This window comes from Argopecten irradians, chromosome 10 (genome assembly GCF_041381155.1).
Source record: "Argopecten irradians isolate NY chromosome 10, Ai_NY, whole genome shotgun sequence".
In the NCBI taxonomy this organism is placed as follows: domain Eukaryota; kingdom Metazoa; phylum Mollusca; class Bivalvia; order Pectinida; family Pectinidae; genus Argopecten; species Argopecten irradians.
The window spans coordinates 38131216-38157392 of NC_091143.1; the positions used below are offsets into that span (position 1 = coordinate 38131216).

Sequence of the window (26177 nt, forward strand, 5' to 3'; positions counted from 1 at the left end):
TTTTGTACTTTTATAGAACACTCAGGTTGGAATAGAATGTCATTACATTGTCATTTCCATAAATAAAATTTGTTTGTTCTAGAATTAATTTTGGTTAGAATCACAAAGAAATTGAAATGGAGATAGATACCTGTTCTTTAAAGGGGAAAAATCAGTAAAAGACAGAATTCAAAAATCTACTTTTGAAGAAAGTTATTTTTTTATATCGGATTGTCATCAATAACTTTAAAACATTCAATTAAAGAATAAAATTAAAAAATAAAACTCATTGAAATATCATTCTCCTCTGGTTACTTTACAGCTGGTCATTACGATGTTGTACAGTATTTGGTGGATATGGGAGCAAGGCTCACACACAAAGTCTGTACAGATTTTCCTGAAATCACCGGAAGAATCTTGTCTCGTTATGTTCAGCCAGCGACATCTGAAGATGAATTGGATATGGACGTTACAGAAACTCAGGTAAAGTGGACCCTGATTTTACTGACAGTCTGAGGGGTCAAGCAAATTAATTTGTCGTATAAGAGAGGTTGTCGTATAAGACAGTGTGTTATATAAGACAGAGGTGGCCAGGTGGTTAAGATGTCCCAACACTTTACCACAAACCCTCCACCTCTGGGATACAGGTTCGAATTCCATGTAAGACAGTTGCTAGGTATAGACCTCTGGTTGGTGGTTTTCACCGGGTAATCCAACTTTCCTCCACCAATAAACATGTCCTGATATGACCCTGGCTCATATAAGACAGTGTGTTGTATAAGACAGTGTGTTATATAAGACAGTGTGTTGTATAAGACAGTGTGTTGTTTAAGACAGTGTTGTATAAGACAGTATGTCATTTAAGACAGTGCGTCATTTAAGACAGTGTGTTGTTTAAAACAGTGTGTCATATAAGACAGTGTGTTGTATAAGACAGTGTGTTGTATAAGACAGTGTGTCATATAAGACAGTGTGTTGTATAAGACAGTGTGTCATATAAGACAGTGTGTTGTATAAGACAGTGTGTCATATAAGACAGTGAGTCATATAAGACAGTGTGTTGTATAAGACAGTGTGTCATATAAGACAGTGTGTTGTATAAGACAGTGTGTCATTTAAGACAGTGAGTCATATAAGACAGTGTGTTGTATAAGACAGTGTGTTGTATAAGACAGTGTGTCGCATAAGACATGTGTGTATAAGACAGTGTGTCATATAAGACAGTGTGTTGTATAAGACAGTGTGTTGTTTAAAACAGTGTCGCATAAGACAGTGCGTTGTTTAAAACAGTGTGTCATATAAGACAGTGTGTTATATAAGACAGTGTGTTGTATAAGACAGTGTGTTGTTTAAGACAGTGTTGTATAAGACAGTATGTCATTTAAGACAGTGCGTCATTTAAGACAGTGTGTTGTTTAAAACAGTGTGTCGCATAAGACAGTGTGTTGTATAAGACAGTGTGTTATTTAAGACAGTGTATCATATATACTTCATTTCAAATTATTTTATTGATAAAATAAGAACATAAATATAGTATAAATCTTACCCCTTAAAATGTTTCTCTCTCGATGAAATGAAATGAAAAGGCGTCATACACATGTGAAGGTGATATACTAAACCCATTATGACCTGGATTAGAGGGCACTATTGCCTTATAGTATTGTCTTGTGACGGGATAGTGCCCTCGCCTCAGCTAAGGCACGACAATGCACATGTATTCCATTCCCTCGACAATAATATGAGGCAACAGAGCCCTCTCCGCCAGACCATTATAGATAATTAGGGACTGTTGTCAGCAGACCTTATCACAGATTAGATCTACCAATTGACCTTAAATGTCAAAGGTCAAATCAGTCTCTACTCTTCAAAACTTAATGTCAATGTGATTTTAAAACATTTAATTTTTTTTTTGAAATGTGATAGTGATGTGCAGGAGTCAATCACCATTGCACTTTATATATACAGTTTGGTTTAATTGTTTGACTTTGAGATTTAAAACCTTCCTGTTTAATCAAACTTATACCCAATATGCCAATTAAGACATCGTTTATATCAACTCCATTATTTATTTTCCTTATCAAGGTAAAACTATAAATACAAAACCAAACGTCAGAAAATATCTGTTGAAATCTTGTACTGGTACAAATTATAAGTATGAACAAGCCAATAGATTGATTTCATTTTGCTTATATATATACGGACTACGTAGATGACAAACAACAATAGCTGATGTAATCTGCTAATATCTTCCGGGAGGAACTTAACCACGTGAAATCTTAAGAGTTTGTAAGTGCCTTGTTGACGTATTAACTGTGACAATTTTGTGTACCTTAGGGGTATAGAAAGAGATCAGTTAAGATCTTGGTTGATTCCGGCGGGATTCCAAGTCATATTTTCTCTTATTATATCTAAACTTTAGTTTATTCTTTTACAGGGTATTATATGCCCGATTTTAAGGGTCAAGATGACATCTAGTCCATTAATTTTGCTTTGTCAAATTGCGCCTCTTATATTGTCAAATGTAAATTTTTCTATTTAAACTGTTTCTGAAGTTCCTCCATGCGTGGGAATGAGACATATTTGTTCATCATTACAATAGCCCTCATGTTTCCTTGTGTTACTCACCTTCTAAATATTGTAAATAAATTACTGAATTTATTTTTCTATATAATCTATTGACATCAGCAAATCGTCTTGTTTTTCTTGGAAGTTTAAAGTTTTCTAGAAACAATTATTTCATGGAAATTGGGTTTTTTCCTCAAAACCCTTATGAAAAAAACCAGAAAACTCAATAAATACTAATCCAAATCCTATCTCATTATACCTTACGCATGCTAATAAGGGTGATGAATGGACATTATACCTAGAAATTTTGTATTAATGCAATTACACTCATGCTAATTAATTAAACAATCAAACTCCTAAAATTTTTAATATTCAGTGCAATAAACTATATTCGACCCAATAATGCTAAGGGTGTTTAAAAAATTGAAAAAAAAATGTGCACAATAAGATTAAATTATTGCAAACCTACAGAATTTTGTGTAGTTTTGATCTTTGTAATGCCCTTGCAGCAATTGAAATGAGGTCTAAAAAGGGGAGGGCGCTTATGGGAAATTGGGTTGAATACGGTAATCAATATTTTTCATTTCCAAAAGTGCTATGTCCACCTTCATTCCATTTCCTTTACTTTGCTCTTTTATGTACAATTCCCTGGTATGCACAAATTAAAAAACTAATCATTTTCTATCTGATAAAATCAATGCATAAAATGTTTTAGAATGCATTGAAATACATATCTAAATTTCAACTAACTTTAAAAATCTATTACATCATGATTTAAAAAAAAAAAAGAAGGAATTGATGAAAAATGAAAAAAACATTGGGTCCACCATCTTTGATCAAAGTGGTACATTTCAAGAAGCAAACTATAATATTACACACATGAGTTATAATGATATACAATAATATCCGGACATTTCACATCTTAAGTTCCTGTACTTAAACCAGAGTGCTTAAACTTTGAATCACCGGTTAAAGCTTTCAGTTTCAAATAAAACCACCCTGGGGGTTTTGTGGAAAAATAAAACTTCCATGAAATAATTGTTTCTAGAAAATTTTAATTTTCAATGAAACACTGAGGTATATTAATGTAAATACAGAATATATTGACATATACTTTAAACAATTTACATAATTGTTTATGATTTAAAGAATTAAGGCATATTCTGGCTACAACCTTTAAAAAAATCCTCAAGTATTTAGAAGGCATAAAGAACTTTAATACAGCATGCTGCAAATCTAAATACCTTCTAGAGCTTGATTATATGATCTTAGAAATGTTAAGCTTTTTTTAAGGTCATTCATGTTATTAGAAATTTGGTATTTCCTCTCAGCTTTGAAACCCAATATCAGGTATCTATGCATTCTAGAACTTGAGAAGTCATTTAATTTGTTTTTTAACTTCCCTGGCCCCTGTGACCTTGAATGAAGATCAAGGTCATTCAAATGAATAAACTATGTATCTCTTCGTCTTAGCAAGCTACATATCCAAATATCGGTCTCTATTTGAAAATATAAGTCATTTAAAATTGTTAGCCTATTCGGTGTGTGTGAACATGAAAGAAGAGTTATATAGCAGACTTGATTGCCATGCATTTTAGCATGATTCAGGCCCAATAATAGGTGTCTAGAACTTGGAAACAAGTAACTTAACAATTTCATCTTATTTTCACTCATGTGATCTTTAATAAAGGTCATAGTTATTCACATCAACAATCTTGGTACATTTTGTATTTCTTTGACTTACCATGCTATTGGCCTTATATAAAATCTCTATAGCCCTTGTAGAACTTGATAAGTCGATAATCTCTTATAGAATTTTAGCCTTTGTCACTTTGAGTGAGGATCAAGGTCTTTCATTAGCAAACTTAGTATTCCTTTATTTCAGCATGCCTTTGTTTCGGTTAATAAGTCGATACAGCCCTTGGTAGAATTTTAGATAATGACCTCAGGCAATTATTTATTCTTCCAGAGCTATATAACACCATATGGACCAAACCAAAGGTCTATAATAGATATATGAGGTAGAATTAAGACTAAATCATGTTTCAATATAGAGTCACAGCATTTGTTTTAATTTTAGTTTGTGGCCAACTACAGCGAGCTCCAGTTGTCGGCTTTACATGGTGACTGGCTGAGAGGCTACACAAACAGACTCGTCAGTCTAAACATTAGTAAAAACAGCCTGGAAGAGCTACCCAAAGAAGTTCCATGGTCATTTCCTAATCTCCGACGGTTTAATGCCTCGTTTAACTCCCTGGTACACCTCACCTGTGGAAAGGAAGGAGCAGTTTGTCACAGGTAAGTCGACCAAAATAATGTCTGGTACATCCTATTCTCATTTGGTCATGCAAGAACATATGTCAGGTTTAGATTTAGGAGGCAGAAAGCCAGAGGACCTAGAGTAATATCACCTACTTATAGACTATAGTTGACAACTGCACCACTATTGTTTTACTGAAATCCAGAGATGGAAGGATTGGATAGTGGTTATATGTCGAATGACTCTTTAAAGTAGTCGGCCATTGCAGCCCCCTTGACTTGTCTACCTTGAACCACAACACAATGGTACTGCATGTTATCAATATCCTGATATTATAGTGTGAGGAAAAAGGACAAATGCTCTCATGGGTTATTTTCTATTTCTATTTTCAGTTTAAAATGGATCCAGTTAAGCCATAATAAGTTAGTAAGGTTGTGTACCGAGTTGTTCCAGATAAGTGACCTTGAGGAGCTGTATCTTTCTTACAATGACCTTGAGTATCTTGTGAGGGAACACCAAAATATCGTCTTCGCTGGAGTCTCTATCACGGACAGTAAGCTTCAATGTAAGTCATTGTACAGTACTCACATGGATGGAATGGCAGTATATTTATGCCATATTGTGCTGCGTTCATCATCTGTCAAAAATCACTAGTCGATTTATTTGTCTATATTATTATCTTGCTCTAATTTTTTGCATGATTAATATTTACAAATAGAATAATGATGACATTTCAATTCTGATTTTCAGAAAAAAATTTATAGATAAAGTATTCTGTCTTTACATTTTACAGAGTTATCTTCCTTTTTGGTAGGTTATAATCGGACTAAATAATGTAAAATGCTGAAATGACATTAGCGTGGGATATTGTCTTTTGACGTCATTCCATCACCAATAGAAACAATAGCCCCGCACAAACGTAATATCAGGTATCACTTGGTACGTAAAGTAGTCCCATTGAGTGTGACGCCATTAGTTTAACTTTAAACAAAAACATTTTTCCCTTGAAAAAAGAATGACATTACGCGCACAAAAACATGACAGTTACTAGTTTCAAGGGCAGACAACTCTGTAATATGTAAATATATGCCTTAACTGTTTCAGCGCCTGCCGTAGGGAGTAAGGAATGGACCTGTACCAAGCTGTCACGTCTTGATGTCTCCCACAACAAGCTGAAGATGTTACCCAGTGCTATTAAACAGTGTTCTGGTCTGATGGCACTAAACGCTAGCCACAACTGTTTGTCTGCCTTCTGTGGAGGATGGGACAGTAGCCTGGTAAGATAAACATTTCCACTGTTCCAAGGTCATAGCCATCCTCGATACTCCAGGGGTTCCAATCACTTACGATCTCTACACCCCTGGACTATCTAGATCTCATAGTAAAACTGAAGGCAGCTCAGAGGAACAAATCTGAACCAATGACACGCAAGCAAGAATTTCCTTTGAAGACTACAGAGAGAGAGAAGCCAAACTTCAAAGCCACACAGTCAACCACAGTGTACGGTTATACGGCTCTTTTGATGTATATCAAAGGACTAAATTACCTGTTATGTTCTGTTGCCTCCAGTTTTACAATAAGATAGTCATGCACAATCTCTACACCCCTGGAGTATCGAGGATGGACCAGGGGTGTAGAGATTGTAAGGGATCGGAACCCCTGGAGTATCGAGGATGGTCCAGGGGTGTAGAGATCGTAAGGGATTGGAACCCCTGGAGTATCGAGGATGGTCCAGGGGTGTAGAGATCGTAAGGGATTGGAACCCCTGGAGTATCGAGGATGGTCCAGGGGTGTAGAGATCGTAAGGGATTGGAACCCCTGGAGTATCGATGATGGTCCAGGGGTGTAGAGATCGTAAGTGATCAGAACCCCTGGAGTATCGATGATGGACCAGGGGTGTAGAGATCGTAAGTGATCAGAACCCCTGGAGTATTGAGGGTGAGTCATAGTTGACTTGTTGACTAAACAAAATGGCTGACAGACGGCCATCTTTGATTTTGATAATTGATTTTGTTACTGCTATTTCTAAGAAAATGCTGAAGGGAAATTTCTCAAATTTCATACATAGTTTGTAGTTGAAGTTTGAAAACAGAGAAAAAGATCCCTCTTTCCAAAGTTGGACAAATATAATTTTTGGGATCTCTTTAAGGAACCTCAGCGGCTCACTACCACAGAGTCAACTCTGAGGGACATCACATTTTCTAGATGTCCATCTATTAATCCTTGTGTATTTCAGGTCCATCTGAATTTATGCTATAATGAACTAGAACGCTTCCCAGAAGACATTGAGATGTTTTGGTGTGGCAGTCTACAGTACTTGAATCTGGATCATAATAAAATAGAGGTCCTCGCGGGGAGCATCGTCAAGCTGTGTAAGACTGTAATCTGGGTAGCTTTGTTTTGGTGTAGCGCTTTTTTGTTCTAAAAGGAGGGGGGTCAATTTAAAAAAAATGGGCAGTTTTACGGCCATTATTGATAAGTAAAAAGATTTTGCATGAATATAACTAAAGGTCAGCTGCATATGCATTGTATGCTTTTCAAAACATCAGATTTTTTCTGGACTGATGGAAATTCCAGAGGTTAACAGTTGGTGGATGGGGGGGTGAAAATTTCATAATGGATGTCTATAATGATAATTAACCTATCATAAATGATTTTTAAAACCTGTTTTAAACATTGAATATATATATATGTTTCCTAACGGAATTTAATAAATGCTTTTCCAATGACTATATTTTATGTATGAAAAATTGTATCTAACATATCAATGTTAACTAGATACTCAGTATTCCATAAGTACAGTCTTGTGACGGTTACGATTTATTTTTTCTGCTTGTAAATGAATTCAGGTGTGAATATTGGGGATCATCCATTATCTTTACATTAAATACACTAAATCTATTGCACTACATGGAAGGTGTTGTAAGGTTTTGAAGTTGATATACAATAAAAGCAAGTAATAGTCATAATAAATTGCTTATATATGGTGTCAATTTTGGATCTCGTGCATAAAAAGTACTAAATGATAGTTTGAGAGTGTTAAAATATATTTCAATGAAAACTAAACTATAATGTAGTGTGTTTACATTCAGGTGCACTCACCGATCTGATCGTATCCAACAACAGTCTCACCATGTTACCCAAACCAGACACGTGGGACTGCCCACAACTGTACCTTCTTAATCTCCATGGCAACCAACTGGGACTTCCTTCTGGGAATCCAACAACTGGAACAGGACTACGACAGGTCCTCAGGATTCCATCAGTCGGGTCATCGCCAAGTATATCCAAAGTAACTCTTCCGACATTCCTCACTCATTGTCTCCACGACCTTAACCTTGGGGATAATCACCTGGATCATGTTCCAGAAGGCATCTGTCACCTCGCCTCCCTCACCAGTCTTAATTTATCAAAGTAAGAAGTAACTTGAGTAATTAATCATGGTTACCATGGGAACACAACAGTGGCTTCTAATTGGTCAAATGTTATATGTCGTTGGATTGAGATGCAAATTGCTAGATAAAGGTTTTAAAGGTGGACAAGTAGTTTATAGTTTTGAAGACATGAGATGTCATTAAATAAAACGTCAAAATCAATATATATGAACTTTGTGTAAGGATCATACACTGGTGGGCGATTATTTGGTCCTATTTCAAAAATGACATGTGATTGTCAATGGTTGCCATGGTTCCAATAACACATACATATAGTTATGGTATTATACTGGCTTACATTTCGTGTTAAGAGTTGTTGATTTCTTTAGAAATGCGGCCATACGTAGCTTACCAAATGAGATGGGCAGGATGACATCACTGACATCACTACATCTTGAGGAAACCGGAATTAAGACAACTGCTGCACAATCTGAAGGTACATAAATATTTGTCGGACATGTACAAGTAACTTACGAAGATATTTACACTCGGTTTTGTGAAACGGTACATACGTAAGTTACGAACGGGGACTTACGTACACGTAAATAGATACACCCACTCGTAAGTTACACCCTTTTTGTGAAACGGTACCCTGGAAGGATAAAGATCTGTACATTGTTCACTGTGTATGAAAAGTAGGTCACTGTGACCTATCTTTTTAAGAGTTTTGCTAAACTGTGTTCAAGAGGCTGCTAAAATAAATACTGTGAATGTGTTCGATATGCTTCATTGAAATTTTCATCTGATTGTATTAGAAGTATCCAATGGGAATTTAAACATCTTCAGAATAATTATAGAAAATTTCTTTACTTTGTAGAACAGCTGTGCAATACTTAACTTACCACAGTGACTGTAAACTAAAATGAACATGTCTCAAGAACTTTCTCTATCTTATTTTCATACTTTCAGATCTTTGTAAGTGGACAAAAGACACCATCCTGAATTTACAACACAAACTGAGAAAGTGTTTGCCCTACAACAGAATCAAGCTTGTTATTCTAGGGAAAAAGGTATACATACTATATTTTAATTATTCTTTTCCTTTTAAATCTATGACTTTGTACCAGTTATTTACAAATAATAAAGGTATTTCTAATATGCCTTTTCTCGTACTGATGTGGTTGGTCAACATAGTTTAAGTAGTTATGCATCTTGATAATTATAGAAGGTCAGATGGGCATGAATAGTAGTATATTGTCAGACACCTTAACCACTCAGCCATCATGACCAAGAGGTGGAGGGCTAGTGGTAGATGTCAGACATCTTAACCACTCAGCCATCATGACCCAGAGGTGGAGGGCTAGTGGTAGAATGTCAGACATCTTAACCACTTGGTCAACATGACCAAGAGGTGGAGGGCTAGTGGTAGATGTCAGACACCTTAACCACTCAGCCATCATGACCAAGAGGTGGAGGGCTAGTGGTAGATGTCAGACATCTTAACCACTCAGCCATCATGACCTAGAGGTGGAGGGCTAGTGGTAGAATGTCAGACATTTTAACCACTTAGCCATCATGACCTAGAGGTGGAGGGCTAGTGGTAGAATGTCAGACATTTTAACCACTTAGCCATCATGACCTAGAGGTGGAGGGCTAGTGGTAGAATGTCAGACATTTTAACCATTTAGCCATCATGACCTAGAGGTGGAGGGCTAGTGGTAGAATGTCAGACATCTTAACCACTCAGCCACCATGACCCAGAGGTGGAAGTCTAGTGGTAGAATGTCAGACATTTTAACCACTTAGCCATCATGACCTAGAGGTGGAGGGCTAGTGGTAGAATGTCAGACATTTTAACCACTTAGCCATCATGACCTAGAGGTGGAGGGCTAGTGGTAGAATGTCAGACACCTTAACCACTTGGTCAACATGACCCAGAGGTGTAAAGCTAGTGGTTGAATGTCAGACACCTTAACCACTGAGCCACCATGACCCATAGGTGAAGGAAAAGTGGTAGTAGAATGTCAGAAAACTTAACAACTCAGGCACCAAAGCCCAGAGGTGGAGGGCTAGGGGTAGACCAACCATCCTAGTACACATCACTTGAACAATGTGATATTAAATAATATTTGTGGAAATCTCAGCATAAATCGATGATGATTGCATAAAATTATACAATTTGCAGGACAAAGGTAAGACAACTCTAGCTGGACTGCTGCATGGCAATAAGGCATCTAATACAGTGGATATGTCTGTTCCTGGTGTGTCTGGGATACACAGACGGGAAATGAAGCTAGCAGACACTGGGAACACTCTGTTTAAGGTAGGATTGGAAATTAGGCTTCATTAAAAATGGTTTCAATAAAAAGGTGAGGATGCATTATTGAAAATATTGGGATTGATATTTTGATGAAATAACATTTAATGTACCAGATGGTTGTGATTGAAGAGATAATGATGGTATAAAATGACATCAGTGGAACATGAAGTTAGTAGACAAGTCTAAGGTAGATTTCTACCGTAATTAAGTTACCGTATTTGACACAATAAGCACCTAGGCCGTTTAAAACATTGAAAAAATGAAAAGGTGCTTCATAAGACGAAATCATTGCAAACCTATACAATTTTGATAGTTTCGGTCTCTTGCTTGGCAATTGAAATGAGGCCTCAAAAAAGGGAAGGGCGCTTATAGGGAAATGGGCGCTTATTGGGTCAAATACGTAACTATATAACTTGTAATAATTTGCCATATTGGCATCTAGAAATTTATTTTTGAAATCCAAACAATTTAAGGTCTATGAATGGTTTGTGCCTATTTTGACCCCAAATCCGTCAATTTTCAAACCTGTTATATACTTCTCAAAGTGTTGAAGTTCAACTATTGAGTATATCTCTAATACGATAAGTATGATCATAGTTACGTATCATTGCAACTGTAGTTGCTATGGCTACCATCCTAAATACCAAATATCAATAATGAAAATATTGTCAATTCTGGCCTTATTTCTCCTAAATATTTCTCTGAAGTGGCTATAAATTCTAAGTAAATATAAATATGTTCAAAAATTGCAATTTATTGTTTCTTAGACAAACGCTATAAAAGGCATTTTGTTTTGCAAAATTGCTTAGATATGCTCCAACGCTGATAAATGGTATTTTTTCACTATCAAAATCAGCAGCAGACGATTTAGTATTTTTCTTCAGTTACAAAAATTACTTAATTATTTACACCATTACCGCATTGAAAAGTTTGAGCTTCTAATTTTACTTCAAGTTAAAAATATAAAAAAAATAATACTGTATTCGACCAAATAAGCGCCCGTGTCCCTATAAGTGCCCATCCCCCATTTTGAAGCCTCGATTTCAATTGCCCAGGCATAAATAAAGACAAAAACTATACAAAATTGAAAAGATTGAAAAGGTTTGCAATAACTTCATCTTATTGGCACCTTTTCATTTTTTAAACGCCCTGGGCGCTTATTGGGTCAAATACGGTAATTGCATCCCGAAAAAATTCTGTGGCACTATATCCTATATGGAATAAAGTACTGATTTCGCATGACTAAAAGGCAAAATAAATCATTTTATATTATTTTTTTGTGTTAATTAAACTTATGTATACACAATTAAACACTAATTTTTGTTCAAATGATTTCTTTGTTATCTATAATTCTATAGGACTTAGTTGGCCAAAAAGTACTTAATCATACATAGAAGTCCTTTTACACTTTTTTGATTCTGTTCCTCCTATTAGCTGTTTTTTGTGAATATATGAGACTTTTTACAATCAAGAACCTTAGAAACAAATAATAATTTTTGGTAAAGGTCCCAGTAACAGCAAGGGACATTGTGTTATATTTAATTTCCAGTCAAACTTCTCTTGGTAATATGTTACTACAGCATAGTGCTGACATCTCTCTCTCTTTGTATGTTACTAAGCGCAGTGCTGACATCTCTCTCTCACTCTCTCTGTTACTACAGCGCAGTACTGACATCTCTCTCTCTGTATGTTACTACAGCGCAGTGCTGACATCTCTCTCTCTGTATGTTACTACAGTGCAGTGCTGATCTCTCTCTCTCTCTCTGTATGTTACTACAGCGCAGTGCTGACATCTCTCTCTCTGTATGTTACTACAGCGCAGTGCTGACATCTCTCTCTCTCTGTCTCTATGTTACTACAGCCCAGTGCTGACATCTCTCTCTCTTCTGTATGTTACTACAGCGCAGTGCTGACATCTCTCTCACTCTCTGTATGTTACTACAGCGCAGTGCTGACATCTCTTCTCTCTCTCTGTATGTTACTACAGCGAGTGTGACATCTCTCTCTCTCTTGATGTTACTACAGCCAGTGCTGACTCTCTCTCTCTCTCTGTATGTTACTACAGCGCAGTGCTGACATCTCTCTCTCTCTGTATGTTACTACAGCGCAGTGCTGACATCTCTCTCTCTCTGTATGTTACTACAGCGCAGTGCTGACATCTCTCTCTCTCTGTATGTTACTACAGCGCAGTGCTGACATCTCTCTCTCTCTGTATTAACTACAGCGCAGTGCTGACATCTCTCTCTCGAGTTACTCAGTGCTGACATCTCTCTCCAGAGTTACTACCGCAGTGCTGACATCTCTCTCTCTCTCTCTGTTACTACAGCCAGTGCTGACATCCTCTCTCTCTCTGTATGTTACTACAGCGCAGTGCTGACATCTCTCTCTCTCTCTGTATGTTACTACAGCGCAGTGCTGACATCTCTCTCTCTCTCTCTGTGTTACTATAGCGCAGTGCTGACATCTCTCTCTCTCTCTGTATAATACTACAGCGCAGTGCTGACATCTCTCTCTCTTTGTATGTTACTACAGACAGTGCTGACATCTCTCTCTCTCTCTGTATGTAACTACAGCGCAGTGCTGACATCATCTCTCTCTCTCTGTATGTTACTACAGTCCAGTGCTGACATCTCTCTCTCTCTCTCTGTATGTAACTACAGCCCAGTGCTGACATCTCTCTCTCTCTCTGTATGTAACTACAGCGCAGTGCTGACATCTCTCTCTCTCTGTATGTAACTACAGCGCAGTGCTGACATCTCTCTCTCTCTCTGTATGTAACTACAGCCCAGTGCTGACATCTCTCTCTCTCTCTGTATGTAACTACAGCGCAGTGCTGACATCTCTCTCTCTCTGTATGTTACTATACCGCAGTGCTGACATCTCTCTCTCTCTCTGTATGTAACTACAGCGCAGTGCTGACATCTCTCTCTCTCTCTGTATGTTACTACACCGCAGTGCTGACATCTCTCTCTCTCTCTCTGTATGTTACTACAGCCCAGTGCTGACATCTCTCTCTCTCTCTGTATGTTACTACAGCGCAGTGCTGACATCTCTCTCTCTCTCTGTATGTTACTATACCGCAGTGCTGACATCTCTCTCTCTCTCTGTATGTTACTACAGCCCAGTGCTGACATCTCTCTCTCTTTGTATGTTACTACAGTCCAGTGCTGACATCTCTCTCTCTCTCTCTCTATGTTACTACAGCCCAGTGCTGACATCTCTCTCTCTCTCTCTCTGTATGTTACTACAGCGCAGTGCTGACATCTGTCTCTCTCTGTGTATTTTACTACAGTGCAGTGCTGACCTCTCTCTCTGTGTGTTTTACTACAGTGCAGTGCTGACCTCTCTCTCTCTCTGTATGTTATTACAGTGCAGTGCTGACATACAGAGAGAGAGAGAGATGTCCGCACTGCACTTTAGTAACATACACTGACATCTGACTCTCTCTTTGTATGTTACTACAGCGCAGTGCTGACACTCTCTCTCTCTCAGAGTTACTACAGCGCAGTGCTGACATCTCTCAGAATTACTACAGTGCAGTGCTGACATCTCTCTCTCTTTGTATGTTACTACAGCCCAGTGCTGACATCTCTCTCTCTTTGTATGTTACTACAGCGCAGAGCTGACATATCTCTCTTTCTCACTGTATGTTACTACAGCGCAGTGCTGACATCTCTTTCTCACTGTATGTTACTACAGCGCAGTGCTGACATCTCTTTCTCTCTGTATGTTACTACAGCGCAGTGCTGACATCTCTCTCTCTGTATGTTACTACAGCGCAGTGCTGACATCTCTCTCTCTTTGTATGTTACTACAGCGCAGTGCTGACATCTCTCTCTCTTTGTATGTTACTACAGCACAGTGCTGACATTTCTCTCTCTCTGTATGTTACTACAGTGCAGTGCTGACATCTGTCTCTCTCTGTGTATTTTACTACAGTGCAGTGCTGACCTCTCTCTCTCTCTCTGTATGTTATTACAGTGCAGTGCTGAATACAGAGAGAGGAGAGATGTCCGCACTGCACTGTAGAACATACACTACATTTTCTCTTGTAGTTACTACAGCGCAGTGCTGACATCTCTCTCTCTGTATGTTACTACAGCGCAGTGCTGACATCTCTCTCTCTGTATGTTACTACAGCGCAGTGCTGACATCTCTCTCTCTCTCTTTGTATGTTACTACAGCGCAGTGCTGACATCTCTCTCTCTTTGTATGTTACTACAGCGCAGTGCTGACATCTCTCTCTCTGTATGTTACTACAGCGCAGTGCTGACATCTCTCTCTCTGTATGTTACTACAGCGCAGTGCTGACATCTCTCTCTCTGTATGTTACTACAGCGCAGTGCTGACATCTCTCTCTCTGTATGTTACTACAGCGCAGTGCTGACATCTCTCTCTCTCTCTGTATGTTACTACAGCGCAGTGCTGACATCTCTCTCTCTGTATGTTACTACAGCGCAGTGCTGACATCTCTCTCTCTGTATGTTACTACAGCGCAGTGCTGACATCTCTCTCTCTCTCTCTGTATGTTACTACAGCGCAGTGCTGACATCTCTCTCTCTTTGTATGTTACTACAGCCCAGTGCTGACATCTCTCTCTCTCTCTGTATGTTACTACAGCGCAGTGCTGACATCTCTCTCTCTGTATGTTACTACAGCGCAGTGCTGACATCTCTCTCTCTGTATGTTACTACAGTCCAGTGCTGACATCTCTCTCTCTTTGTATGTTACTACAGCCCAGTGCTGACATCTCTCTCTCTGTATGTTACTACAGCGCAGTGCTGACATCTCTCTCTCTTTGTATGTTACTACAGCCCAGTGCTGACATCTCTCTCTCTCTTTGTATGTTACTACAGCGCAGTGCTGACATCTCTCTCTCTCTGTATGTTACTACAGCGCAGTGCTGACATCTCTCTCTCTCTTTGTATGTTACTACAGCGCAGTGCTGACATCTCTCTCTCTGTATGTTACTACAGCGCAGTGCTGACATCTCTCTCTCTGTATGTTACTACAGCGCAGTGCTGACATCTCTCTCTCTCTTTGTATGTTACTACAGCGCAGTGCTGACATCTCTCTCTCTGTATGTTACTACAGCGCAGTGCTGACATCTCTCTCTCTTTGTATGTTACTACAGCGCAGTGCTGACATCTCTCTCTTTGTATGTTACTACAGCGCAGTGCTGACATCTCTCTCTCTTTGTATGTTACTACAGCGCAGTGCTGACATCTCTTTCTCTGTATGTTACTACAGCGCAGTGCTGACATCTCTCTCTCTGTATGTTACTACAGCGCAGTGCTGACATCTCTCTCTTTGTATGTTACTACAGCGCAGTGCTGACATCTCTCTCTCAGTCTGGGACATGGCCTGCTCTGATCACTACATCCAAGCCCAGCAGTGCTTCTTCACTCGGAACTCCCTCTACATACTTGTGTGGGATATCTGGTCACTGGAAACTGAACTAGAGAATCTAGGACACTGGCTGTACAGTATAGAGGTGAGTAATGGTAATCTTAAATACTGTTTTGTTAATGTTAAATTACCATACTGTATCCGCTGTAATTAGCACCCCTTCCCCTATAAGCAACCTGGAGAAGAGATGAAGTTGGATAAACACCTACATCCTATGGATTTAATGATGTTTTACAACATGTAATGCCTCTAACATCAGCGTTGCATTCCATATACATGAACTTGAGAGTCTTTTACTTGTGAATCAAGACATGATAATGTGTCTCAAAGGATAAAAGACATATGCATGTTTACTGTAACTAGGTACTATGAGTACAGAAAGATTTAAAATATGGCTGACTTTTTTCGTCCAAAACTTACATTTTGGTTCGCCAATAAGCAGCCCCTTCGTCACAATTATTTGAACGGCCAGGGCGCTAATTACGACAAATACCATAATAAGTATTTTAAATCATGTTCTATCATGAAATTTTTTTCTACCTTTTTATAATTTATATTTTAGGCAAGGACTCCAAACTCTAGGGTGATACTTGTTACAACCTTCTTAGATAAGATCAAACATCTGACCGACGTCCAGCGTGATGAGAAGGTGACCCGTATACTAAACCTTGTCATGGACCGATATGGTCCGAAAAGTTCCAGCAGCCACCTGTGTAGCAAGTTAGACCTTAACAACATTATCCCTGTGTCATGTACAACCCAAGGAAGGTTTGTAACTTTGGTTTAAAAGTAAGGTTTGTAACTTTGATTTCAGGTTTGTAACTTTGATTTTAGGTTTGTAATTTAAAACTAAGGTTTGTAACTTTGTTTAAAACTAAGTTTGTAACTTTGATTTAAAACTAAGGTTTGTAACTTTGATTTAAAACTAAGGTTTGTAACTTTGATTTAAAACTAGGCTTGTAACTTTGATTTAAATTAGGTTGTAACTTTGAAGGTTTGTAACTTTATTTAGGTTTGTAACTTTGATTTAAAACTAGGTTTGTAACTTTATTTAAAACTAAGTTTGTAACTTTGATTTAAAACAACTTTGATTTAAAACTAAAGTTTGTACTTTATTTAAAACTAATCTTTGATTTAAAACTAAATTTGTACTTAAAACTAAGTTGTAACTTTGGAATGCTTGATTTTAAGTTGTACTTTGAATTTGTAACTTTTTTAAAACTAAGGTTTGTAACTTTGATTTAAAACTAAGGTTTGTAAATTCAATGATTTAAACTAATAAAATTTGTTTAAAACAGTGTTTGTAACTTTATCAAAATCTCTTATTTGGTTTAAACAAATGAACTTTATAGTGCTTCAGGAATGCATTAAGAATTGTATTTTAAATAGTGTGATGAAAATCAATGACTGCAAAAAATAAACAGTGCATGGTATGTAAACAATTTTAATCTTATGAAAAAATATGCATGGTATGTAAAGATTTTTATGTTACAATGCAGTATCTACATATAGCTACAGTCTTTTGAGGCTTTGCCTTAAATTCATATTACGGTTAATATTCAACCGATATTACAATATTTTTTGTCTGCACTAGGAATTCCACAACTCAAGCAGAGGCTGTTTGAAATAGCCTCTAATATGTACGACCCGTCCAAGGGCCCTGAAAATGGTCGCCTGGTGAACCGTAAGGTCCCACAGTCCTATATAGCTGTCGAAAAGGCTTTAGGACATAAACTGGAAGCCAAAGTGAAGGGGAAGGATCCTCCGTTTGTGGAGGAGGAGGAATTTCAGCAGCTCATAAAGTCAACACCAAACAATGACATCAACTCAGAGGACGAAGTTGCTAAAGGTACATTTAATTATAATAATTGTAAGCAATAAGGTATTTATTTCGGCGCAATCAAATCGATTTTGAACATGATAGTGTAGTCACCTATATAACTTTAGATTGTATTTCCTGTATATATTTATACTTTTTAGTAGTTACCCCACTAGCACGTGGAGCGGGGCTCAAAAGGGGACTTTGGTGAACTTAAATTTCTAAATTATAAATTTTTAAATTCCTGCCAAAAGCCTAGGATAAAATATTTGGCCTGTAGCATATTCAAAGGAATGTCCTTGACTATTATTCAAGATCACAGGGGTCAAATTGGTTAAAACCTTTAGATGACTTCTTGTTAATAAATAAGATGCATAGAGACCTGATATTTGGCCTAGAGCATGCTGGGATGAAAGGCTAACAAATTTGTTCAAATAAATGACCTTGCTTTCATTCAAGGTCACAAGGTCACGTGAATCTTAAACAATTTCAATCAATGTCAAATTCATCTAATATATCAGATACTTACTTCTACTAAAAAGTGTTTTGTATTGCCTTAATTGTTTGCCACTATTGTATTCTTTGACAGTGTTATATTGTACCAATAGTCAGATAACCGTTAAGACCCATGTGACTCTTTTCTGCATAGCAGTGACCTAGTTAATTTAATTATGTGTATATAGCAGTGACCCAGTTGATGTTATTTATTTATACAACAGTGACCTAGTTTATTGAATTATCTGCATACCAATGACCCAGTTAATTTAATTATCTGTATACCTTTGATCTAGTTAATTTAATTATCTACTAGTGACCCATTTAATGTATGAGCAGGTGACTTAGTGATTAAGCCTTTTACCTAACTGGTCAGGGTTTGATCCCCGGCATGGACATGAAAAAGTCACCTACCAGATGAACAGTTAATTTTTTTCGGGGCACTCTAGTTTCCTCATGCTCTAAGACCCCAGTCGCACGCATTCATCTGGGCCATCGGAAGTGATTTGTATAAGTTGTTTAACTTATTTTGCAATCGATGTAAAGTTTATATCTTTTATTGAATTTAATTATCTGTGTAGCAGTGATTATTTACCAGTGACCCAATTTATTTATTTATCTACCAGGTAGCAAGTTTATTTATTTATTTGCCGGTGACCCAGTTTATTTTTTTATTTGCTAGTGACCCAGTTTATTCATTTATCTATCAGTGACCCAATTTATTTATTTATCTACCAGGTAGCAAGTTTATTTATTTATTTGCCAGTGACTCAGTTTATTTATTTATTTGCCATTAACCCAGTTTATTTATTTATTTGACAGTGACCCAATTTATTTATTTATTTGCCAGTAACCCAGTTTATTTATTTTTTATTCCAGTGACCCAGTTTATTTATTTATCTACCAGTGACCCAGTTTATTTTTTTATACCAGTGACCCAGTTTATTTATTTATTTGACAGTGACCCAGTTTATTTATTTATTTGCCAGTGACCCAGTTTATTTATTTATCTACCAGTGACCCAGTTTATTTATTTATTTACCAGTAACCCAGTTTCTAGTTGAGACGGGCTCCCTTCTGCACTACCATGATCAGTTGAGAGGACTCAATACGTTGTACATTCTTGACCCGACATGGTTGTGTGACCTCCTGGCGAAGGTTCTGATTGATGTTGATGATGATGACGCACAAGTGGGACAGGATGGGAAGATCAACGTAGTCGATGTGATGAATCGGTATAGGAAAGACCCAAAATTCCCTGATGAGTACATTGGACAATATCTGCAGCTTTTAGAACGATTTGAAATTGCACTCTCTGTTGACAGTGGCCGAAGGTATGTTATTAACAGGAAAGTTTTCAGTCAGTTTCTCATGACCCGGTGTCATGACCCAGCCATGACCTGTGAATTTGGAAATTTTAGGGTCGGGGTATGTGAAAATGAACTAAGTATGATTCATATCAAAATTCAGATAACCTTAGTCAAAAATTTGATGTCAAATGTAGTTAGAATTTGGTGTGTTTAACCTGCGAACTATGTGAAAATATACCCTGTGTTTCATTAAAGTCACTTCATTAAAATAACCATCTCACTTTTGTTATGTCTTTGTAGATTGTTTATCCCCGGCCGTTTGTCACAAAGTCCAGCTCTCCAGCTTCACTCCCAGGATTATGGTGGTACCAACGTACATCGCCTTTACCAGATGGCATTTATTCCGACTGGCTTCTGGAGTCGGCTCCTGTCCCGTATCATGGCTCGCATCCAGCTCCTGGAACAGCCCAATTGGAGATTCCAGTCCATATCAGGAAGTAAACAAACGGCCACTCGAACTGTCTGTCAGAGCCGTCTACAACACACTATCGTCGGAAGGCAGTTCTCTGGAAATATGTATGTATTGTCAATGTACAGTAAAATATGTTTATAACAATACGCTTACAACGACTTCTTGGTTTTAACGTAGCAATTTTCATTCCCAATCAAGGTTCCAGCTATACAATATTTGCAAAATTTACTTTATCTTTGACCTTTGAACTTTTACTATGTCCTGACTTTTTACTTTCTAACTACCTTTCTTTGCTTATACCTTATACAGCAACCCTAATTTAAATTTTTGAAATTTTAACTTTTACATTTCAAACATTGACATTTTACTTTACAAAAATCTATGACACTTTTCACTTAGTTTTTACATGACATTGACCTTAGTTCTGACAGAAACTTTAATTTATCTTTAATAGGAATGGCCTTCAAATCAAGAAAAAAGACATGATTTACTGGCAAGATGGTATGTGTATGAGGCATGGGACGGGATACTTTAAACTTGAGACGATTCGTATCCCACAGGGGAAAGGTCGACCTATGAAGATGGGAATTCTAGTTGTTGTCCATTCCTCCGTGGATGATTTTTCTATCATGGGTACCATCGTAGACGAGATTGATGATCTGTTGACAGATCATTACCCTGGTAGGTATTCATGTTTAGATCTCTCCATAAATCATAATACTGCAAACATACGGATGTAACAGGGCGAGAGTAGTGTGCCGCCAGCCGGGCTTGAACCCGCAAGCCCAGACTTACTGGTTCCCCGCTCTACTTACTGTGCTTAAGGGGAATTCCCCTTGGTTTGAAGCTAGAAGTCAATCGTATCTCTATATGCAAATTAAAACCTAATCTTATTTTTGTGTAACCAAAGTACTCTCTGCTCATAGAACAGACTAGTACTTTTCTGGCATAACTGCAGTAGATCATGTCTTGTACAAATATTAGCAAAATACACATTCATGCACTTGAGAGATCCACAGACGTTGGAGTCAAGCCTGTAAAATTGATGAATTCCAAGTATGTGAACAGCTGAGCGATTCATGTCTAGTATACATGTGACGTATTATATGTACTTTTTAGGACTTCTGGAGTGGGACGAGTCGGGAGAGCCAAGGGTTCAGAGATACGCCCTTTGTCCACGGTGTTATGATATCTCCACATCGTCACTGACGTCCGTGTTTGATCACTTTACAGTAGAACACTGCTCACGTGTCGTTCTCACAGACGACACTATGTTCTGTAAGACAGGAGCTCTCATTCCTCTCGAGCAACTCGTCCCAGAACTCCTTATCAAGGAGATTCCCCAGGAGAACCACTTAGATCAGACTCGGTTGGTTGTTCATGAGGATAAGATACTGGGCCGAGGGGTCAGCGGGTCAGTGTACAAAGGTCAGTACGGAAACGTTGATGTGGCGGTCAAGTTTTATCATGGCACACCAAGCTCTTCTTCTGGACCCAATAGTATGGACAGTGGCAAGGATACCTGGCAAAATCATCTGCCAAAACCATCACCATATACAGTAAAGTCAGATATTGAGGACGAACGTAATCCATACGGGAATTACCAAGAGCCCACACAGACAACCATACATTATGATAGTGATGAAGGCAATAGTCTAAAGGTTTGTTGTAGCATAGAATCTCTAAAGGTTTGTTGTAGCGTATAATCTCTAAAGGTTTGTTGTAGCATAGAATCTCTAAACGTTTATTGAAGTGTAGAATCTCTAAAGGTTTGTTGTAGTGTAGAATCTCTAAAGGTTTGTTGTAGCATAGAATCTCTAAACGTTTATTGAAGTGTAGAATCTCTAAAGGTTTGTTGTAGTGTAGAATCTCTAAAGGTTTGTTGTAGCATAGAATCTCTCAAGGTTTGTTGTACTGTAGAAACTCTAAAGGTTTGTTGTAGCAAAGAATCTCTAAAGGTTTGTTGTAGTGTAGAATCTCTAGAGATTTGTTGTAGCGTATATAATCTCTAAAGGTTTGTTGTATTTGTATAAACTGTCACCATTATTACTACAGGCGTGGAAGTCCTTTATGGAGATGAGACAGGAAGTAGCAGTGACGAGCAAACTTAACCATCCTTGTGTCATTTCCTTCATCGGAATCTGCGTCAAACCCAAACTTCTCATGTGTCTTGAGTTCGCTGCTCTTGGTAGTCTACGGAATGTTCTGGACTCAGAAAAGGGTAATAGGAAGCCTTTCAATAAACACCGAGACCGTGACAAGCTGTTTAAAATGGTTCTTAGTAAGGACTTGACTTTCAAGATGGCATTTCAGGTGAGCTATAACTTATTCTGCCACAATGTAACCATTCTTAGTTTGCTGTGTACTTGTTGTATGTCATCTGAAGTATTGTAAATACAGCATTAATAATTAGTTTGGTTGACTAACTTTTGACAAAATATATTTCTAATCTGGAGTATGGATGTTGGTGGTATTGTTTAAGGATTAACTGTGTTAGGACTGTAGTAATACCGATATCAATAGTCATACATGTTATAGACGTCCCTCAAGAATCCCACCAACACTTCAAATCTCAGCGGGATCTTGGCGCTATTTTACACTCTTTCCAAGATCCCAATTTCATGGTGGACAAACCAGGATTCCAGTTAGGGTCATAGTCTGTAAACTTTTCATTGAAACAACTTCTCAATAACCCAAAGGCCCAAGGCACTCATATTGGGCCTGCAGCATGGCTACCAAGTTTGTTCAAATGAATGACCTTGACATTCATTCAAGGTCACATGAGTCAACAAGGCAACTTCCTGTTGTTAACCAAGAGACCTAGAGATCTGATATTACCTGGGTCATACATAGGAATTCTTTTTCTGTCTTATGTCTTAATATATGCACCATGATTACAAGATAGCAGGTGAGCGATTCAGGCCAATTCAGCCCTTTATTCATGGACTAATTGGATTTATTGTCACCAATCTTCACATTTATAGAGAATCAAAATCTTGTGTACAGGTTTTAAGCTTATTAGGTCAGGTTCAGTCACTATTACCATATATTAAATATGCTCCGATTTTCCGCCAATCTCATTGGCTGATACGCTGTCACGTGGAGGGCAATATTTAGCATAATATCGACTCGATGTTTCCATTTTTAGAAAGCATAATGACTCTGTGTTTCCATTTATAGAAACACCGAGTCAATATTCCCTATTGTGATGTCACACCCGAGTCGATATTGCAAATATAACGTCACATTAGAATACCCCGACATTGAGTTCTTCAGGAACATGTAGTCAACCATTCTCCATGCATTTCTATATTACTTAGCACGAAGCAAACATTTAAAATAATTATCATATCTAATATAAAAATTAAGGACCTTTGTTGAGGTCAATAAGGTGTTATAGAATTTCAAATAATGACCTCAGGCTAGGCCCTTGGTCATTATTTATTCTACTCGGGCAATATAACACCACAAAGGTCCATAATTGATATATATACTAAACCAATGTATACTTGTTTTATTATTTATTTATTTATTTATTTGTTTATGACGCAGATTGCCAGTGGCCTTGAATACCTACATTCACATGGAATCATTTATCGTGACCTCAAGTCAGACAACATCCTGGTCACAACGCTTGACCTGTCGGCAACAGTAAACCTGAAACTGTCCGATTACGGAATATCCAAGTTCTACAGCACTGGCGGAACCCTCGGCCTGGTCGGAACACCAGGCTACCAGGCACCAGAGATCATGGACTCGCAATTCTACGATGAAAAGGTAAGCCAGTGATCCCCCCTCTATTGCCTTATCAGTAAGAATTAAGTGATACCAACAGAACTTCAGTCGGTGAGATGGTTATTTCAATGGGGAAAACACAATTAATGGTTTGCCAGATTATAAAATAAATACTATTTCATCAAAATTGTCTTTCATTGTCACAATATTCAAAACATAAATGTCAATTGAATTTGGAAAAGCTGCTCCACTTTATTGTCAATATGTATATGTTGTGTATTGTTTCAGTATTTGTCAATACATATCGTATTGCTTTTAAAGTCCTTCCAAATACCTACCTTGTCACTGAAAATCATGAAATTAAGTTGAAACTTCAAAAAGTTAACTCAAAACTTGAAAAAGTTGACTCAAAACTCCAAAAACCTGGCTCAAAATTGTAAAAAATCAAAGTACTCAAAGTACTGCAAATACAACGCAGCAGAAACAGAAAAATAGAATGAAATCAAATGAATTTCCAAAATCAAAATATATAAGCCATATGATAAAAACTTTAATATCAATTATTACAAGAACATTCAACTGATCACAGAAAATACATATGTTTTGTTTGACATTTTTCTTAATTAAAGTTCCTACATGAAAATTACAAAGAAAACAAAAGTCTTCATTAAAATGAGTTTTTATCCTTAATATACTCTTGTTTCTTATGTTGCACATACACTTATTTTGGTAAAACCATGCACATATGAGGGCAGCCTTATAAGTTATTTTGCCTTTACCTCAGATCTGTGTTTAACATTCATTTAAAAACATTATTTTAAAGTACACAAAAAGGGCATATGATTAACAGAGTATTAAGTTGGACAGAGGTCACATGTCTATAAGCCTTAGATAGTAAGTCCAATTTGAATTATCATTAACAGAGATTATGTAAGTTGGACAGAGGAGTTACCAGCAGGCAACAGTTGGCCAGATGGGCTGTGTATTATATAACACTCTGTGTATTTTATACACACTCTGTGTATTCTACCAATCAGAAGGCAGTCTTCCTATGACTACTGATTGGTCCAAAGGAATATTATTCAATGAATAGGGAATTTATGAATGAAATTTTATGAATGAAATGGTTCAAGAGGTCACCACTAGATGTCATTGTAGGGCAAGTCCTACTCAGTCCTACACATCAGTGGTAAACCAGATAGCATTAATACAAACGCTCGCGTTGTATTAAAAATGACTCAAACCTCGAGACTCGACAAAAAGAATTCTTCCTTTCCAATACCCAGCGCTACTAACCATTACATGTATTATATAAGTGTAGTCAATCTTATGTCTCCTTGTGATTTGGATTTTGTTATATCTTCTGCAGGTGGATATCTTTTCGTATGCGATGGTGATGTATGAGGTGTTGTCGGGAGAGAGGCCGTATGGAGAGCTTCGTAATATCGGACAAATCACGACCGCCGTGAAACAGGAAGGAAAACGCCCTAGTCTAAAGGTCAATACCAGTATACATGTATAAGATATACAAGCCTTTTAAATCATTCCCCCAAAATACTGATGTATTTGAAAGAAACTGTCTGTTTATTGTGACCTGTTACCTCTTCTTAGGCACCATTAGTAAGCTGATTGAGGCATATCTTATTCTTGTAACTAGTTGTTGTTGGGTCTTGTCATACAAAAACTGGGATAAAACTTACAGGGTCTCTTTTGCCAGTGGCATTTAGGCAAAGTTTTATATATGGGAGCCTTTAGGCGACTGAAAGTATTACGGGTGGGAGTCTTTAGTTATTATACCTAGGGCAGATAGTATGTAACTTTTTAAAACTAGGTCCCTGTGACCTATATTTGACTTTGACCTCAATTTAAGAGAAAGTTGTTTTTCCAGGCTATATATCTCTCCTATATTGGCTAACACACTAGAAACAAATGATTGTCTTTCAGAGTTATAATGTGGATACACGCTTCCCACGACTTGAGGAACTCATGGAGCGGTGCTGGGCTGACAACGGGACCGACAGACCCTCAGCTATGGAGGTTGTGTCAGACAATCTTCGCAGTATCCAGTTCATGTGTCAACATAAAAAGTTTGGCAGACTCCATGGAGAAGTTGATTTAATAGCACCTGTTATTGATGTAGGTTTATATTGTATGGGCTGTAAATAGGGCTTAAAATTAAAAAAATAACAAACAAAATTCATTATCATAGATGTGCTTAATACTATACTACTTGACAAACTCCATAATGAATTAAGTGAATTTCACGTTTCATTCAAACTATGGGCATTTAAGGCCCATCAGTGTACAGTATATTGTATTAAGCGGTCACCCAGGAGACGGACAAATACTGGTTGTTAAAGGTAGATACTCTGTGATTATGTTAACAGGATGACAGGTGTCTTGTAATTATGTTAACCGGTGTCTCATGATTATATTTAT

At 37.5% G+C, this 26177-nt stretch overlaps 1 protein-coding gene across 1 annotated transcript in view; it reads left to right on the forward strand.

Annotated features, from left to right (window-relative positions):
- LOC138333833 (leucine-rich repeat serine/threonine-protein kinase 1-like) overlaps positions 1–26177 on the forward strand; it is a 49173-nt gene that overhangs the window by 16653 nt on the left and 6343 nt on the right. Inside the window, 20 exon segments of the mRNA XM_069282448.1 lie at positions 302–462; positions 4625–4842; positions 5197–5369; positions 5909–6081; positions 7041–7176; positions 7897–8218; positions 8568–8674; positions 9148–9248; positions 10364–10501; positions 15825–15992; positions 16470–16701; positions 17502–17756; positions 19267–19555; positions 19832–20107; positions 20458–20684; positions 21123–21664; positions 22059–22316; positions 23556–23780; positions 25108–25236; positions 25683–25874. Coding sequence (XP_069138549.1) covers positions 302–462; positions 4625–4842; positions 5197–5369; positions 5909–6081; positions 7041–7176; positions 7897–8218; positions 8568–8674; positions 9148–9248; positions 10364–10501; positions 15825–15992; positions 16470–16701; positions 17502–17756; positions 19267–19555; positions 19832–20107; positions 20458–20684; positions 21123–21664; positions 22059–22316; positions 23556–23780; positions 25108–25236; positions 25683–25874 — 4322 coding nt within the window.